Genomic DNA, 20,170 nt, shown 5'->3' with positions numbered 1-20,170 from the left:
GTTATAGTGTAGACTAGAGTACTGTAGTAATACTGTATTAGAGTATTGTTGACTGTAATAATAGTGTAGAGTAATGTGGTAATACCGTATTAGAGTATTGTTGACTGTAGTAATAGTGTAGAGTATTGTAGTAATACTGTATTAGAGTATTGTTGACTGTAGTAATAGTGTAGAGTACTGTGGTAATACCGTATTAGAGTATTGTTGACTGTAGTAATAGTGTAGAGTACTGTAGTAATACTGTATTAGAGGATTGTTGACTGTAGTAATAGTGGAGTGAGGCAGTGAGGATGTCAGTCAGTCTGTAACTGTCGGGCTGTTCACTTTCCACCTGGCTAACTCAGTTCTGCCTGTGGACCCAGCTCACCATCTGTACACACACACATGCAGGCACGCACGCATGCACACAAACACACACACACACACACACACACACATGCATGTACAACCACACACACTCACACATTACACACAGCTGCGCTTACGCCTGAACTGGTCTCATGTGCCTTTCAGTGTCTCTGAGGAGGAGAAAGGATGAAGAAAAAGAGAGAGAGAGAGAGAGAGAGAGAGAGAGAGAGAGAGAGAGAGAGAGAGAGAGAGAGAGAGAGAGACAGAGACAGAGACAGAGACAGAGACAGAGACAGAGACAGAGAGAGAGAGAGAGAGAGAGAACACGTCCCATTTCGATGGCAAGAACAAAAGCTGCTCTCTAGTGTACTGGAAAATGGATTCCTCTAGTTTGCATAGCTTTCTTCCTCTATATGCAGTTTTAAACCTGTATTCAGGATCACATAGATAAACTCCATTATAATGTAGTTACTGTGAGATAAAGGCCTGGGTTTACAGTACATGCTTCTTGTACAACCCTAAAGCTGTTCAATCAATGACAGATATTGACATGCTGTTCCCTTGGGTCTCTCCTGTGTGTGTGTGTGTGTACTCAGTGACTCCTCTCTGTGTTCTTGGTCTGTTTGCGATCGGTGTTTAAACCCATCAAGATCAATACTTCTCTACTCCCTGACCTCTGTCTCCGCTATAACTGTTCGCACTATCACTTGATTGGCCTTAATACATACATACTCACGTAAAGACGATACACACAGACACACTCTCTCTATCTTGTTATCTACAGTATCTCTCTCTTTCTCTCGCTCTCCCTCGCACCCGTCCTCCCTCCCTTCATCCCTCCCTTTCTCTCTCCCAGGGACATTAGCCAGCCACACAGAGTCCATTACTGCCAGGTAATGGTTGAATGTCACAACCACAGGATGTCGTAAAGACCTGAGTGAAGAGAACTCTAATGGGTTTTGTTCAGGTTGAGCTGATTTCACACAGCAATAGAGATAGGCTGTGTCTCAAATGGTACCCTATTCCCTATATAGTGCACTACTTTTGACCAGGGCCCATAGAGCTCTGGTCAAAAGCAGTGCACTACAGTACTTAGGGAAGAGGGTGCCACTTGGGGCGCATACCCTAGCTGTTCCACATGTATCTGTATCAGAGCATCAGGCCACTTTGAGGAATCTATTAGCTCTCTCCGCATTGCTGTTAGATCTGTTTGGTGAGTCAGTCATCAGGGTTACAGTGTGTTTGAGGAGTTAATACTAGGTGTTTAAGTAAGCAAGATGATCATGATGAATCATTTGTACTGTTTACATAAGAGTTTCTGTACAGCAGTGGGACACTGGTGTCTATCCCTGTTTCAACTCTCTGTAACTGCTATAGAACATCTCCAAAGTGCTGTTTTTGAATCTGTGTGTGTGTGTACTCCACTGCTAAAGATAGAGAGAGAGAGAATTAGTCTGTGTGTGTGTGTGTGTGTGTGTGTGTGTGTGTGTGTGTGTGTGTGTGTGTGTGTGTGTGTGTGTGTGTGTGTGTGTGTGTGTGTGTGTGTGTGTGTGTGTACTCGTGTGGCTGTTTCCATGCATGTTCATGTGTGTCTGTGTATTTGTTTATCTGGTATCTCTCATCTGATCACACAGCAGTTTGACCTGAGAATGTGGGAAATGTCCGTCCTGTGCTCTGCTGCGGTCGGTTGTTTATGATGCTGCTCTGTTTACCGAACACTGAGAGGGAGTATTATTGGAGGCCAACAGAGACATAAGGGATAGATGGGAGAGAGATGGAGTGAGCGGAAGCCTCTCACACAAAGGAGTTGCAAGGTCTCCCGTCCACTTACCCTCTCTCCTCTCGCTCACGCTCTAAATAAATCACTCAATATAGAGTTACTGTGCTCTCTCTTCCGTTTGGCCACATCATACCCTGTAGCTTGTGATGAAACACACAGACACACGTAGACAAAGTCATACAACCAACTATGGCTGTGTCTCAATAGTCTAAAGTGGCTTCCTCTCCTCATCTCCTCATCTCCTCTCCTTCATCTGCTCTGCCCTTAATGCACAGAATGGGTTAGACTAGAGTGATGCAGGTTGACGTTTATTATCATGAGTCTTGTCCTGGAGGCAGAACTGAGCGATTTCCCCTTAGATAGGCCAGCTGCAAAGTCAAAATTGGCTATATTGTAAGTATTTATGAAAACAAAAATGTGCTTTTGGTCTTAATTTAAGGGTAGGGTTAGGCATTATGGTTAGCAGTGTGGTTAAGGTTAAGCTTAGGGTTAGGTTTAAAATCAGATTTTATTACTTTGTGGCTGTGCCAGCTAGTGACCTCCAGAACAAGATTAATGACAAAGAAATTCTAACATGCTAGAGTGATATGGTGGATATCTACTAGGTTCACAAATCCAGTCCTTTCACATCAGTCCATATAGATGTTGTCAAGCGTGCTGTAGGTGGGTGTAGTGGTGGAATCAAGCGCAGGACACCGAAGTATAGTCCAAAAGACTTTAGTAATATTTCCAACAAGGAAAATATGAACACACTTGCCCGAAGGCGAAATTACGCACGAAGGCGACAAAATAACGGCGCACTAAACATGTGCGAAAAATGCTCCAACGTAGTGGAGTGCAGCTCAACCGAGCGAGAATGCAACAAACAAGCAACACAACGAGAGCAAATAATACAATAACACACAACACTAGACAAACACAACGAGAAACTTATAGGACACTAATTACGCTAAACGAGAAACAGGTGTCACAACAAACAGACAAAAGCAAACGAACATGAAACATACAACGGTGGCAGCTAGTATTCCGGAGACAACGAACGCCGAAGCCTGCCCGAACAAGGAAGAGAGGCAGCCTCGGCCGAAACCGTGACAGTACCCCCCCCTTGATGCGCGGCTCCAGACGTGCGCCGACTCCGGCCTCGGGGACGACCAGGAGGACGCGGAGCAGGGTGCGTCGGGTGCCCACGATGGAATTCCGTCAGGAGAGACGGGTCCAAAATGTCTCTCCTCGGCACCCAGCACCGCTCCTCCGGACCGTACCCCTCCCACTCCACTAGATATTGGAGACCCCCCATCCGACGTCTCGAATCCAAGATGGACTTCACGGAGTACGCCGGTGCCCCCTCGATGTCCAATGGGGGCGGAGGAGTCTCCCTGATCTCACTTTCTTGGAGTGGGCCAGCTACCACCGGCCTGAGAAGAGACACATGGAACGAGGGGTTAATACTTTTATATTCAACAGGTAGTTGTAATTTGTAACACACCTCGTTCAACCTTCTCAGGACTTTAAATGGCCCTACAAACCGCCGACCCAGTTTCCGACAGGGCAGGCGGAGGGGCAGGTTTCTGGTAGAGAGCCAGACTCGATCACCAGGTGCGTACACCGGTCCCTCACTGCGGTGGAGATCGGCGCTCGCCTTATGACGTCGGAGGGCCCGCTGCAGGTGGACGTGTGCAGCGTTCCATGTCTCCTCCGAGCGCCGTGCCCACTCATCCACCGCAGGAGCCTCGATCTGGCTCTGCTGCCAAGGTGCCAGAACCGGCTGGTAACCTAACACACATTGGAAAGGGGTTAGGTTAGTGGAGGAATGGCGTAGGGAATTCTGGGCCATCTCGGCCCAGGGAACGTACCTTGCCCACTCCTCCGGCCGGTCCTGGCAGTATGTTCTAAGAAACCTACCCACATCCTGGTTCACGCGTTCCACCTGCCCATTACTCTCCGGGTGGTAACCCGAGGTGAGACTCACCGAGACCCCCAACCGCTCCATAAAGGCTCTCCAGACCCTGGAGGTAAATTGGGGACCTCGATCAGACACAATATCCTCGGGTACCCCGTAGTGCCGGAACACATGGGTGAATAGTGCCTCGGCAGTTTGCAGGGCGGTAGGAAGGCCCGGCATGGGGAGCAAACGACAGGCCTTAGAAAACCGGTCCACAACGACCAGTATAGTGGTATTCCCCTGTGAAGGAGGAAGGTCAGTAAGGAAATCCACCGAGAGGTGAGACCATGGTCGTTGTGGAACGGGCAGGGGTAGTAACTTACCCCTAGGCAGATGTCTAGGCGCCTTACACTGGGCGCACACCGAGCAGGAGGAAACATAAACCCTCACATCCCTTGCCAACGTGGGCCACCAGTACTTGGCACTAAGACAGTGCACTGTCCGGCCGATACCAGGGTGTCCAGAGGAGGGTGACGTGTGAGCCCAATAGATCAATCGATCCCGAACCTCGAGCGGAACGTACTTCCAACCCTCCGGGCATTGCGGTGGACTAGGGTCGGTGCGTAACGCCCGCTCGAGCTCAACATCGACCTCCCACACTACCGGTGCCACCAGACACGACTCCGGCAGTATGGGAGTGGGCTCCACGGACCTCTCCTCCGTGTCATACCGCCGAGACAGTGCATCTGCCTTACCGTTCTGTGACCCAGGGATGTACGTGATCTTAAATGTAAACCGGGTCAAAAACATATTCCATCTCGCCTGGCGAGGGTTCAGCCTCCTCGCTGCCCGGATGTACTCCAGGTTACGGTGGTCCGTCAAAATGAGGAAAGGGTGTTGAGCCCCCTCAAGCCAGTGCCTCCACACCCTTAGGGCCTGTACCACGGCTAACAGCTCCCTGTCCCCTACGTCATAGTTTCGCTCCGCCGGACTGAGCTTCTTGGAATAAAAAGCACAGGGGCGGAGTTTAGGTGGCGCGCCTGACCGTTGTGAAAGCACGGCTCCTATACCGGCCTCAGACGCGTCCACCTCTACCTGAAATGGCAAAGAGGGATCCGGATGTGCCAGCACCAGGGCCGAGGTAAACAGGTCCTTCAGCCTCCCAAACGCCCTGTCCGCCTCGGCAGACCACTGCAGACGCACCGGACCCCCCTTCAAAAGAGACGTGATGGGAGCTGCCACCTGTCCAAAACCCCGGATAAACCTCCGGTAGTAATTCGCAAACCCCAAAAACTGCTGCACCTCCTTCACAGTGGTTGGTGTTTGCAATTACGCACGGCTGACACCCGGTCTACCTCCATCTTCACCCCTGACGCAGACAACTGATACCCCAAAAAGGAGACCGACTCCTGGAAAAACAGACACTTCTCTGCCTTAACATACAGGTCGTGCTCCACCAGCCTCCGCAACACTCTGCGCACCAGGGCCACATGCTCGACACGGGTAGGCGAGTACACGAGAATGTCATCTATGTACACAACCACCCCCTGCCCCTGCATGTCCCTGAAGATCTCATCCACGAATGATTGGAAAACTGACGGAGCGTTCATCAACCCGTATGGCATGACAAGATACTCGTAATGGCCCGAGGTGGTACTAAAGGCTGTCTTCCATTCATCGCCCTCCCTGATGCGCACCAAGTTGTACGCGCTCCTGAGATCTAATTTAGTGAAGAAACGCGCCCCATGCAATGACTCAGTCATGGTCGCAATCAGCGGGAGTGGATAACTGTACTTCACCGTGATCTGATTGAGACCACGATAATCGATGCACGGGCGTAAACCACCATCCTTTTTCTTCACAAAAAAGAAACTTGAGGACGCAGGGGAAGTGGAAGGCCGTATGTATCCTTGTCTCAGAGATTTGTCTATGTAAGTCTCCATAGCTTTCTTCTCCTCCTGAGACAGAGGATACACATGGCTCCGTGGGAGCGCAGCTCCTGCCTGGAGGTCTATCGCACAATCTCCCTGCCTATGGGGCGGCAACTGCGTCGCCCTCGACTTACTAAACGCAATAGCCAAATCCCCATACTCAGGGGGAACGTGCAATGCGGGCACCTGGTTTGGACTCTCCACCGAGGTAGCCCCTACGGAAACGCCCAAACATCGACCCACACACTGGGCAGACCACTCCATCAGAGCCCTCTCCTGCCACGAAATAAATGGGTTATGGGTACTCAACCAGGGCATGCCCAGCACCACCGGATACGCAGGCGAGTCAATCAGAAATAGCTGAATCATCTCCTGATGACCCCCCTGCGCACACATCCTAAGTGGCGCAGTGACTTCCCTGATCAAGCCCGCACCCAACGGACGGCTATCTAGGGCATGAACGGGGAAAGGGACATCAACAGGAAGAAGGGGAATCCCTAACGCTAAACAAAACTTCTTATCAACAAAATTCCCAGCCGCGCCTGAATCTACCAGCGCCTTATGCTGGGAATGAGGTGCTACCTGTGGAAAACTCACAGGTATACAGACATGTGCAACAGAGAGCTCTGGGTGAGTGGGGCGCCTACTCACCTGGAAGGAATCCCCAGTGCGGGACCTGTCGTCCTCTCCCCTAGGAGGCCATCCCCAGCACCTAGCCGCGGTGTGTCCTCCCCGACCACAGTTGGTGCAGGAGATAGACCCCCTAGAAAGCCGACCCCTCCTCTCTCTAGCGCCAGCGCCCCCGAGCTCCATGGGGCACGGCTCGGAGGCGCTGGAGGGTGAAATGGACGGACCCCCCTCAGGACGTCCGCGGGTAGCTAGCAGGTTATCCAGCCTGATGGACATGTCGACCAACTGGTCGAACGAGAGGCTGGTGTCCCTACAGGCCAGCTCCCGACGGACGTCCTCTCGTAGACTACATCTGTAGTGATCGACGAGAGCCCGCTCATTCCACCCTGCATCTGCCGCTAGAGTACGGAATTCTAGGGCGAACTCCTGGGCACTCCTCCTCCCCTGCCGGAGGAAGACCAGACGCTCCCCCGCCGCTTTCCCCTCCGGGGGATGGTCAAACACCGCCCTGAAGCGGCGGGAGAACTCGTCGTATGTGATGGTGTCCGCGTCGATCCTCCTCCACTCCGCGTTGGCCCATTCCAACGCCTTCCCGGAAAGGCAGGAGATCAGGGCGGACACGCTCTCATGTCCCGAGGGCGCCGGGTGCACGGTGGCCAGGTACAGCTCCACCTGGAGAAGGAATCCCTGACACCCGGCCGCGGTCCCATCGTAGGCCCTCGGGAGCGAGAGTCGGACTCCTCGGGGTTCCGGTGCGGGAATGGGCTGACTGGCCGATGGTGCTGGCAGGGAGGATGGCGGTGGAGGCGTCCCCCAGCCTCGGATGGTGGTGATCACCTCCTGCAGTGCGGTCCCCATCTGCAGGATCTGGTCACTTTGTTTCCGGACCTTGTCCTCCAGCGTCGCCTGGGCTGCTGCGGCTCCTGCTGATTCCATGCTAAAAGGTGTGTTATTCTGTCAAGCGTGCTGTAGGTGGGTGTAGTGGTGGAATCAAGCGCAGGACACCGAAGTATAGTCCAAAAGACTTTAGTAATATTTCCAACAAGGAAAATATGAACACACTTGCCCGAAGGCGAAATTACGCACGAAGGCGACAAAATAACGGCGCACTAAACATGTGCGAAAAATGCTCCAACGTAGTGGAGTGCAGCTCAACCGAGCGAGAATGCAACAAACAAGCAACACAACGACAGCAAATAATACAATAACACACAACACTAGACAAACACAACGAGAAACGTATAGGACACTAATTACGCTAAACGAGAAACAGGTGTCACAACAAACAGACAAAAGCAAACGAACATGAAACATACAACGGTGGCAGCTAGTATTCCGGAGACAACGAACGCCGAAGCCTGCCCGAACAAGGAAGAGAGGCAGCCTCGGCCGAAACCGTGACAGATGTAGGATCTTAAATTGATCACTCTTTTGTTGCTGAGTATTTTCCTGCCCTGCAGGAAATTTATACGAGCTTCGTGATTTACATAAATTCAATGAAAACCCACACTAAGACACAGTTATATTAACAGTATTGCACTTTTCATGTAGCATACTTTTGGCCAGCTAATAGCCTATCCACCAATCAAGCAACATTATGGACTAAACGTTCAAATCCTGTTGCTGCAGGATTATTTTGCTGTGACAATATAGGTCAAATGAAGATCCTACATCTGTAGGAAGGAAAGTAGATATGGAAAGGAGACCACTTTAGACAATTGAGATTCACCCTATGAAGTACAGTTCATTGTGGCTAACTACTTTCACAGAAATGGCTTCACTATGAAATATGAATGGTAAAAAAAAACTCTCCTCTCAGTTGCAATGGTTCCATAGGAATCAGTGGTCAGAAAGAAACTCTACAGTTTGTGTTTTTGCAGTAATTCAGGGCAGGAAATACCAGATTGACTGTTGTGACGCTTTCCCTGAGCACTGTGTAATTGACCAAGGCTGTTAGGGGAGTGTGTGTGTGTGTGTGTGTTTGTGTGTGTGTGTGTGTGTGTGTGTGCCCAGGGCTGTGGAGAGTGATTCATGGTGCTTGGAGCTGATTCTAATGACGTTGCTTGCAGTAATTCCAGCTCTGCTCTGTACAGTAAAGAGCTAGGCCTACTGCTGTGAATGTGCCTTTACTAAACAAAACGTTATTCCCTTGACACTTAACACGTCTGCTGAACGGGTACAGACCAGAAACAGAGAGTAGAGCAGAACGGAACAGAAAGGAAAGGAAAGAGAAGTAAAAGGATAGGAGCTGTAGGGGGCCAGGCAGTTTGGAGAGCAGCCTGATCACTAGAAATAAACTTTGATTTCCGACGTTTGAAAAGGTCCTGAGAACGTCGATATATGCCTTCCTCCGCGCTCACAAAAAAGATGACAAGTGATTTCCCAGCGCTGGGCGCAAACTCATGACGCTCGGAGCTGGAGCTTGCTGCTTAGAACGTGCACCACCGCAGTTCACAATACTCTAGCAAGCTGTGAGAATACTTGATGTTAATAGCGCGTTGTTTTTAATTAATTTGTTTTAAGCCTTCCCCAAACCATAGCCCTAACCTTAATCAATCGGAATGAATGCCTAAACCCCTCAAACTCAACTCTAGACCTCAAAGCCAGTTCCATTAAATGTTTTCATTGTTCCCCTCTAATCATGGACTGATTTAAACCTGGGACCCCAGGTGGGTGCAATTAATTATCAGGTAGAACAGAAACCCGACAGGCTGGCCTCCCGAGTGGCGCAGCGGTCTAAGGCACTGCATCGCAGTGCTAGAGGCTTCACTACAGACCCGGGTTCGATCCCAGGCTGTGTCGCAGGCAGCTGCGACTGGGAGACCCATGAGGCGGCGCACAATTGGTTAGGGGAGGGTTTGGCCGGCTGGGATGTCCTTGTCCTATCGCGCTCTAGCAACTCCTTGTGGCGGGCAGAGCGCATGCACGCTGACTTCGGTCGCCAGTTGTACAGTGTTTTCTCCAACACATTGGTACTTCTGGGTTAAGCGAGCAGTGTGTCAAGAAACAGTGCAGCTTGGCAGGGTCGTGTTTCGGAGGACGCATGGCTCTCGACCTTCGCCTCTCCTGAGTTCGTACAGGAGTTGCAGTAATGGGACAAGACTGTAACTACAAATTGGGGGGTAAACATTTTTATAAATTAACAGCAGGCTCTAGACCTCGTATGGTAAGAGTTGAATACCCCTGGCCTAAACTGTTAACCTTTGAGTTGTTTCTGTTTTAACCCTGTAACCACGCGGAATTAACCCTGTAACCACACGGAATTAATGCTTCAAAAATAAAAGTTAATCCATAATACGTGGCATTTCGAAGGGAAACTATGAGATCTTGTTGCAGCGAGAGCGGCATGTTGACATTGACAGGCATCTGGCGTCCAGGCGTCCATTATGGCTAAACTCTGACACGGCATGGATGACCTTTTGACATGAAGCATGTACTGTATTGGTTAACAGGTCAATACACTGATCCGCCCTGGCGACTGCTGTTGGGTGGTCTCAGGCACGCACAGAGAGGAGCACATACACACACACACACAGTGGTGTGTGGGTCTCAGCTCTCTGCTCCATTGATTATTGTCCGGAAGCGCAACATGGATTTATTGTAACGTTTTGTCTAACGTCTGGACTTTCAGGAATAAGGTCCATCTCCATCTCCGAAACAAGGAAAAACACCATTTGTCCCTCTTGTCTTATATGTGATGTATAGAACTGAGTTTCACAACCCTCGGTCCTAGTTGCTGTGTGGTCCCTCAGATTGCACGTGACGGATACAGGGGGTTTCGACATAAGACACCAGCTCTTCCACTCTTCCACTGAATGTCTCACCAACACTCACCAGACATAGTCAGGTAGCTGTGGAGTTGTCATGTTGTGTTATTGTTATGGTGACTCCCTCTACTGTCCCTGTGTGATTGAGTTAGTCACTGCTATCCAGGCTGCTCTCATCCTCTCCCATCCTCCATAGGTTATTTATACAATTATCACCTCTGTAGGAGTAAAGCAGTCACACACACACACACTCGCTCGCACACACACACACACACACTCGCTCGCACACACACACACACACACACACACACACACACACACACACACACACACACACACACACACACACACACACACACACACACACACACACACACACACACAGCAACAGAGGCATGGTCATAAAGCCGGAGATGTTCCAGCCAGCATGGATCAGTACTCTAACAGTGTACTATTATGATGTGTTAGATTGGTTTAGTCTAGTCTCCAGTGACTCCACCATTCTCTTATTGGGATCCCAGCTGGCCGGAGTGTATTATCCCCTTAAGAACAATACAGTTGTTTTATTATCGAAGTAGAAATGCATGAGAGGACGTGCTATGTCGTGATAAAAATCGTTTTTCTTATCACTTTGGAACTATATGTGGGGAATTTTCTAAACTCTTAGTACAAAACTCCAAACTGGTAACTCTTGTAACGCAGCCAGTCTTACATTAAAAACCTTTCATTGTGCATTCATTTGGTTTGTAGACATCGTTCACCCCACAACTATTGATCCAAAATATAAGTTTACTGTGAAATATAATGAGTACATTGGTTTAATCACCAAAACACAGCATAATGATATCTTCTCAATTGAGTTATTTTAACAACCAGTAAATCCAATAGCAAATAAAATAAGATACATGTTTCAAATTGCCCTGTGAATGTAGAATGTTACAGTACTGTAAATTAAAATACATTACACTGTTTCCACATTAGGCAATACACTTGCACTACCCATTAAAATGGACTGAACATCACATTTCCAAAATATATATCCCATGTGTGATCAAAGGTGTGATCATTAAAGACATATTTCACAATGTAATCAAATGAAAGAAATGAAAGAAATGAAAGAAACTTCATGTTTAGCAGCACTAGTTTGCATCAAGCCGTCTTGAGCATTTGGTCATAGGTTGTCATCGAAATCACAGTAAATATCCTTATTGTTCATGCACCTGGGGAAAAACCTTTTGGCATGGCAAATCCAAGCCTGACATGGGTCTGGAGTGAAATCATTCCATGCCTCATCCATGGCCTGATGGAGGTTGGTACACACATGGGGATGGCAGGTGGCCTAGCGGTTAAGAGCATTGACCCAGTAACCGAAAGGTCGCTGGTTTGAAACCCTGAGCCGGCAAGGTGGAAAAAATCTGCCCTTGAGCAAGGCAGTTAACCCCCAACAACTGCTCCCTGGCCGCTGAAGATGTTGATCAAGACACCCCCACACCTCTGATTCAGTGGGGTTGGCTTAAACGCTGAAGACATATTTTGGTTGAGTGCATTCAGTTGCTCAATTAACTAGGTACCCCTTTCCCAATCATAAGTCTTCCACCTGTATTGTACTAATGTATTGTAGTGGTCCTGTACGTGGCTCAGTTCATAAGAGCATGGCACTAGCAACACCAGAGTTGTTGGTTCAATTCCCACTGGGGTTGCATACTGTTGTCACTTTGGGTAAAACTGTCTGCTACATAAATGGCATATTACAGTACTGTATTGGCCAATTACATTTTAGTCAGGCATACTATACTTTGGATACATGTTTATTGTATTGGAGATTAAAAAAAATATTGCTTTGGACTTTCTGGATTATTTGCATATTGGTATTGTATTGATTTTGTATTACTGTCCTGTAGGAGTTAGAAACACAAGCATTTTGGCTGCACCTGTTGTAATATCTGCTAATCTGTGTACACGACCAATAAACTGTGATTTGATTTGTTACATACAGCACATCTCTGATCTTGTCTATCAGATTTAGTAAAGTAAAAATCATAATAGTCACCATCATAGTAGTACATTCGAGTATACATCATTACTTGTTTCTACTTTACATATATTTTCATTATGTAGTTCTCAAAATCTGTAGTAGACAAACCAGTATACATGTACAATTCTATAGGTTTACCGAACATTTAAGCAATTGTCAATTAAGAGCAGTTGGATTAAGGGTGTTTCACACATAGTTTTGAGCTACAGTTCTAATCAGAGTTTGAGTATTTGTTACATTGTATTTTTGTAATTTGGTCCGGTTGGTTTCACAATGCCAAATGTCAAACGAACAGAAGTTCCTAAACAACCACATGTCCATGCACGTCATTTGTTTATAGGACAAAAATGATCAAGTTAAATCAATTCATGATTATCATAAGGCATCACTTGTGTGTCCCAATCTTCATATTACTTTCACTTTAATAATAATAATAATGCGCCATTTTTGTTATTGTCACGGATTCAGCCGAGGCTGCTCCTCCTCCTCGCTCGGGCAGGCTTCGGCGTTCGTCGTCACCGGAGTACTAGCTGCCACCGATCTATGTTTCTGTGTTCTACTTGTTTTGTCTTCATTGTACACACCTGGTTCCCATTATGTCTATGATTTGTTTTCCTATTTAACCCTCTGGCTCCCACTGTGTTGTGTGCATGTTTGCTCATGTTTGGTTGTCGTCTGGTGAGCGGGTTTGTTCCTCCCTGCGAGGAGGTTATGTTATTTACGTTACCTACGAGTAAGGTACGTTTTCGATTAGCTCTGTGTCCTGCGCCTGACTTCGTCCTACCGCATCACACTGAAAACCTGACAGTTATTTTCCTGTGTTTGGTCCAGACTGCGTTCTCACCTGCAGCGAACCGCACCACAGTACGAATTGAATTGGACCGAGACCACCCTTTTGGAGCGAACCACGGTGCTGATAGTGTTCACACCAGTCCAAACAAACCAAACTAAGGGGGTAAATGCACCAGAGTTCGGAAAAAACGCACCAAACCAATTTGGTGTGAAGGCCCCTTAAGTAATAGTAAAATGTATTTTAACAAGAGAAGAGAATCATATCAAAAGTAATGTGAGCATTGTATGAACATGTATTGCAATGTGAGACATGTATTTCTAGATGAAACACTAAGTTTGGTGAAAAAGTGATTTTGTGTGTTGTACTTTCTGAAAAAACTGCCTTTTTGATGATCTGTTTTGAGTTTTGTACTAAGAGTTGTGAAAATGTACCACAAACTTGTCAAAATTGCTGTGTGGATTCGTATGGCTTTAGGAGTTGTTTTGGATAAGATTACTTGCTTCCATGCTTAGAGAGTAAACAATGTCAGCTGCTCTTCCATCATCTTTATAAGAGGCTGTAACATCTACCGTATCTAAATATTATTATTACTAGTGCAGTAATGTGGTAGCTTGGCATTTGGTCTGAACGTTTTATGCATTTTCTTTATATGTGTCTCTGTGTGTTGAGCATTAGTTTTGTCTTGAGCCATAGCTGTCTTTGTTAACTCCAGCTTTATACTGGCAAGAGCCCACCTCTTGGATAACATGTGTTGCAGACACAAAGACATCCCATTGAAGAGCAGTGTCCTGCTGTGAAACTGTCTCCCTGACATGGCTTCCTGTCTGCTTTAATGTCAGATATCAGAGTGGATGCATCTGGCTGCCAAAACATAGAGGCCCCTGTCACAAACAGCATGTTTAGTGTGTGTGTGTGTGTGTGTGTGTGTGTGTGTGTGTGTGTGTGTGTGTGTGTGTGTGTGTGACCCACAGAAACTAGTCTGTTGCCACAGCAACCACTGGTCTGTTTATTCTATCATGGCCTTGCCAATACACCGTTTTCAATGGGAGCTGGAGTGACACAGACGCACACACACTGTCCTGGGATGTGTATGGGATGAATGTGGATTCCAAGGAATGGCCGGATGAATCACTAAGATTCAGACTCATCCTTCCTCCTTACTCCGTGGTTATGTTTTCTCTGACACTCTTACAGAGATGAGATTAGTTAAAGGAGGATATAATGTCCCCCCCTTCTCCCCTTACTCTCTTTCATATCTCTCCCCCCTCCTTCTCTCACTCTCTCTTCCTCTCTCTTAACCTCATTGTTGGCCCTCTTTGTCTCTCCTCCTCTGCAATCCCCCCTCCCCCCACACACAGGTACGTATCAGGGCAGAGGCAGAAACGGTGTGCGTCAGCATGCCGTGACGTCTGCCTAGCAAAGCGATAGCGTCACCTTTGCACCGCGTCAGCTTTCCTGAACAGGAGATGCACTAACTGACTCTCTTTCACCATCTTTCTCTCCCCTACACTCCCTTGCTTCTTGTCCTTCTCCTTCCCTCTCTCTCTCTCTCTCTCTCTCTCTCTCTCCCTCTCTCTCTCTCCTTCTCTCTCTCTCCATCCTCTCTCTCCCTCTCTCTCCCTCTCCCTCTCCCTCGCCCTCTCTATCTCTCTCTCTCTCTCTCTCTTCCTCAAGTCGTCGGGCACCAGTGTGGTGGTGGACATAGCGTTGATGGGGGAAGCCCATGGATTGATCTCAGACCTGCTGGCGGACCCCTCCCTGCCCCCCAACACTTGCAGTTCCCTGCGGGCTGTCAGTAACCTGCTCAGTACCCAGATCAGTCTGCAGCCGCTGCACCGGCCTCGGATCAGCCCTCTGCAGGCACTCAGCGACACACACACCTGCTCCGATTCTGAGGACTGGCCAGAGAGAGAGAAACTGGCCATCCCAAAGGTAAAGGCTATTTACTTTTATAGACACATGTACGTACAGTACCAGTCAAAAGTTTGGACACACCTACTCATTCCAGGGTTTTTCTTTATTTTTACTATTTTCTACATTGTAGAATAATAGTGAAGACATCAAAACTATTAAATAACACATATGGAATCATGTAGTAACCAAAAAAGTGTTAAACAAATCAAAATATATTTTATATTTGAGATTCTTCAAATAGCCACCCTTTGCCTTGATGACAGCTTTGCACACTAGTGGCATTCTCTCAACCAGCTTCATGGGGTAGTCATGTGGAATGCATTTCAATTAACAGATGTGCCTTCTTAAAAGTTAATTTGTGGAATTTCTTTCCTTCTTAATGCGTTTGAGCCAATCAGTTGTGTTGTGACAAGGTAGGAGGGGTATACAGAAGATAGCCCTATTTGGTAAAAGACCAAGTCCATATTATGGCAAGAACAGCTCAAATAAGCAAAGAGAAACGACAGTCCATCATTACTTTAAGACATGAAGGTCAGTCAATACGAAACATTTCAAGAACTTTTAAAGTTTCTTCAAGTGCAGTCGCAAAAAACATGCGCTATGTTGAAACTGGCTCTCATGAGGACCGCCACAGGAATGGAAGACACAGAGTTACCGCTGCTGCAGAGGATAAGTTCATTAGAGTTACCAGCCTCAGAAATTGCAGGCCAAATAAATGCTTCACAGAGTTTTGTATTTGTGTTCGGATTTTTCGTTATTTAGCCCTCCGAAAAGGCTCACCAGGAAGCACACAATGTCATGACTCGTGTTTTGTCCTTAATTTTATTTTAAATCAAATGACCACAGGTCATAAACCTGAATTACAACAAACAAATAATGACAATATATTATTCAAATATATAATGTAAATATTATTCAAATAATATAATATAATAATAATGTAAATAATGAAAATCAAATAAGCCTACAACACCATCAAAAATGTGGCAAATCTGGCTTAAAACAGCATTGACTACATCACCCAGAATGCCTAGCGCCAGAGGAGCATGCGCACAGCGACTCCGCCGTTGCCACAGACGCTGCCACAGACGCTGCCACAGGACACAGAACCCATGCCACCACATGCCTCGTCCATAGGACCCACACACGCACAAACGCAACACAACGCGGCGCTCCACCATGGATCACCGAACCAAACCACCGCTATCACCACCGCCACCAGAAACCAGCAGAGTGCTCTGAACAATCAGCACAACGCAAATGGCTGATAATGATAGCCTAATGCTATACAGCATCTGGGTCGCTGAGCTACCGCACCCAGCGAGCTACAAGTTACTCTCGGCCAACTAACACCGACACAGTGAGGTAAACGTTCAGTGCTCAAACATATAAGTGACTTAAACATTAATGCTAGACTGTGAGTAGTTCACAGTTACATACCAACGGGCTGTGTGCTCCAGATGATTATCTGCCGTGAAATGATTACCAGGTACCATAATTTAAGTCTCTAGTGAAGCTGCGCATGCGCACATAATGTAACATATCCGAGCATCTAAGAAACTTAAAGAAATCACTTGTTTCCCATTTAATTGAACACATCAGACCCATTTGCTTCTCTTTTATCTATTTATATATATATATATATATATATATATATATATATATGTGTGTTTTTTTCTTTTTTCTTTTCCTGAGTGAGCTAGAAGTCTCAACACCTCCCACTTGGCCGACTGATCGAAGATCCAAGGAGGGCACAGTCTCTTGAGTCTCTCAGTGAGAATTTCAAACTAAAGGCATTTACAAACAAATATGTATTAACTAAGGAGGTAGGCTCCACCACCTTTCCTCCTACTGAGTGTAGGTTTGCCCTTGAAGCACTCAGTTGCCTCCCAGGGTTACCCGCTAGCTAAGCAAAGAACACAGAGTCACAGTCTTTGGGTACCCATGGCGAGGACTTATCTTACCTCCTCTTGGTCTTCAGCAGGAATCAAGATCACCAACCTCCGCACATCCCTGCGAATGACGATTGTCGTGTGCATGGTAGAGTCCTTTCTCCGGGCCCTGGGAACCATGGGAGCAGGAAGACCCATGCAGGTTGTTATGTCCGCATCCCGGACAACCCCCTTCTCGTCTGGATATGTTGTAGCAACCCGGCCGAGCCGGAACTGCCCCCTTAGAGCGTTCTGGTCCGCAATCCAGACTACGTCTCCAACCTTGATACTTCTCTCTGCTCTGTGTCACTTGTGTCGTATGAACAAGTTTGGTCCTGCCAGTTCACTCCATTTCTTCCAGAACCTGTCGACTCCAGCCTGGACAGCCCTCAGTCTGCGCCAAGAGCGGGTTTCCATGTCGATTCCGTGTATGTCTCCTCCCTGTCCGGTGCGCCCCAGGATAAGTGAGTTGGGGGTCAAGTACTCCACTGAGTCCTCTTGTTCCTGTGCCCTGGCGTCGATGGGTCGCTCATTAGTCAAGTTGGCTGCAGAGTAGAGAAGGGTCTGGAACTCCCCCCAGGTGTAGCAGCCAGTTGTTCCGCCAAGACTGTTAAGAGCTATTTTAAGGAGCTTGACAGCTGCCTCTGCTGCTTCATTCCTGTGTGGCGAGTCTGCAGGATGAAAGTCCCATTGCCACTCTGTGCTATTTCTGGCAGCCTTGTCTTCAACGGATGCCTTCTGCAAACAGGCCAGGTGCTTGTGTAGCACTCTCAGAGCAGGCCTGGCGCCCACGAAGTTTGTGCCTCTGTCTGACCATAGCTTTTTGGGATGCCCCCTCAGAGCAGTGAACCGGGAGTAGGCCTGAAGAAAGCTCTCAGAAGACTGGTCGTCGACGAGATCAGCATGGACGGCTCTGGAAGTCATGCAGCAATACACGACTCCCCAGACCTTTTTCTTGGTTCTTTTCTTAACAGCGTCCCTCACTTCAAAGGGTCCAAATAGGTCTAGTGTAGTATACTCGAATGGGTTCGCTCTACTGGTACGTTCCTGAGGAAGAGCGCTCATCACTTGCTGGCACAGCCGGGCTCTTTGCTTCTTGCAAGTGATGCACCTGTTGACCACCTTCACTGTCCTCCGACCTTGCACAACCCAGGCCTTTCTTTTAGTGTGCAGCAGTGTGGCAGCTACCCCTTCGTGATTCGCTTCGTGAGCTTCCCTCGCAAGCAAGGCCCCCAGCCACGACCGGAACGGGATTAAAGGTACAGCGGTTCCGTCTTCATTCCAAGACTGGACTCTAACACCACAAAGTAAGAGTCCATTGTTGTCATCTTTAATCACAACAAGGCGGTTTAAGGTCGTATCCTGAAAGTTCACGCCGTCTTGGGCCGCAAGGGCTAGGTCTTGGAAAGCCGCCGTTCTCTCTCCCACAGACAGCCTGGGGCCCCTCACCTCCCACTTTGCTGAGCTCGAGGCTTGGTAGCTTGTCCTCAGCCAGGATTCTGCAGCTCTTCGAACCCAGGCGATTGTTCCACACAATTTAGACAAGCTACTGAATCGTTCGGGCCCAACAAGGCGCACTAGAGCTACACCCCAGGGCTTCCTCTTTGGCCTCTCTACTGCTGGAGTTGGACCTTGGTCTTTCATCTGCGGTTGCGGTGCGGAGTCTTGCAAGTTTGCCCCAACATCAGTATTGCTGGGGCCTGAGAATTTATCTGCCTGAGACCTGGTGACTACAGCTGAGAACGCTCTTCACTGCAACCTTTTAACGTCATCAGCCACGCTGGTCACTATCTCACTGGCCGTTTTCACAGGCCACTCAGAATCAGGCCAACTCAGGAACTCTGGGCCTTGTTGCCACTCTGACCCTTCATCGAGTTCCTCAGGAGTTGCTCCCCTTGTGATGATGTCTGCTATGTTCAGGTTGCCCTCAATCCACCTCCAGTCTTCCACTGGTCCAGCCTTCTGGATCTCTCCGATGCGGTTAGCGAAGAAAGTTTGGTAGCCATAGCTATCCTTGTGAATTGCCCCCAGGATTGTTTGGCTATCCACGAAGTGGACCCAGCGTGCGACCTTGATGCGGCAGTGCTTTACAAGGTATTTTCTCAGGCGGATCGAAAAGACAGCACCACATACCTCTGCCTTAATCACGTCTCCTTTCTGGTTGAGAGGGGTAAGCTTTGCTTTTGACTCAACCAGCCTCACTACGACCCCATTCTGCGTCTCCCAACGGAGATAGAGCACCACGCCGTAGGAAGCCTCACTCCCATCTGAAAACGTGACTCCCATTGGATGGCCTATGGTTCCAGTTGGTGTGAGGCTTCTTTCGAACCTGATCTGGGCAAGTCTCACATATTCTTCGAGGAGTCTTATGGAAGCCTCCCGTAGTTTTGGTGAGAGTGGGTCATCCCAAGTGTCCTTAACTGGACTGCTTATTCTCGCTTCTTGGTAAGCTTCTCTCACAAGCATCACCCCTTTCTGCTTTGCGGGTGTGGCAAGACCAATGGGGTCGTAGAATCCAGCGATCTGGCTTAGCAGCATCCGACGGGTCAATGGGTTTGGAGTTTTACCTCTGACTTCCTCTTCGCGCAAATCGACTCCTGTCCTCATCTTTCCTCTCGTCTTTGAGAAATTTATGGAGGTCATCACACGAAGTTTGTCAGTCTCTGGTTCATAGCTGACTCCAAGTGCTTTGCTTTCTTCGTCCCGCATCTGGTTGGGTAACACCAGCGTTTTGGGCACACTCACAGTTGTCTTACTGATACTGGCATCAGTTGTGGTTGCGGACCTCCCACTTTGGCCTGATAAGACCCATGGCTTAAGGGAGAAGCCTCCAGCCTTTAAGATCTTTTCCACTCCTTTGGTGATTTTCTCCAGTATCCGCAAATCATTGTGGGACGTCAAGATGTCATCCACATAACTATCTTCTACCACAACTCTGCGCTCCTCAACCATGGCTGCAAACTGAGCAGGTTGGCTGTTTCTCTCATTGCCATCTGGGCGATACAACCAGCAGGTTTATCGCCAATGTTGACCCTGACGACAGCAAAGACTTCGATCACCTCCTCAGGATTGTCTCTCCAGAGGAATCGATGGAGGTGTACTTCTTTGTCTTCTAGCCAGACAGAGTTGTAAAAAAATGTCACATCGCCCAGGGCGGCG

General features: G+C 48.1%; 1 protein-coding gene across 1 annotated transcript in view; it reads left to right on the top strand.

Annotated features, from left to right (window-relative positions):
• LOC311129175 (cGMP-inhibited 3',5'-cyclic phosphodiesterase 3A-like) overlaps positions 1–20,170 on the top strand; it is a gene marked incomplete at both ends in the record, with an annotated part of 99,980 nt that overhangs the window by 48,109 nt on the left and 31,701 nt on the right. Inside the window, one exon of the mRNA XM_084161488.1 lies at positions 14,841–15,098. Coding sequence (XP_084017614.1) covers positions 14,841–15,098 — 258 coding nt within the window. The remainder of the gene's footprint in view (positions 1–14,840; positions 15,099–20,170) is intronic.

The sequence above is a fragment of the Coregonus lavaretus genome (genome assembly GCF_964263955.1).
Source record: "Coregonus lavaretus genome assembly, chromosome: 5".
NCBI classification, from domain to species: Eukaryota; Metazoa; Chordata; class Actinopteri; order Salmoniformes; family Salmonidae; genus Coregonus; species Coregonus lavaretus.
This window is presented reverse-complemented; position numbering and strand designations above follow the sequence as displayed.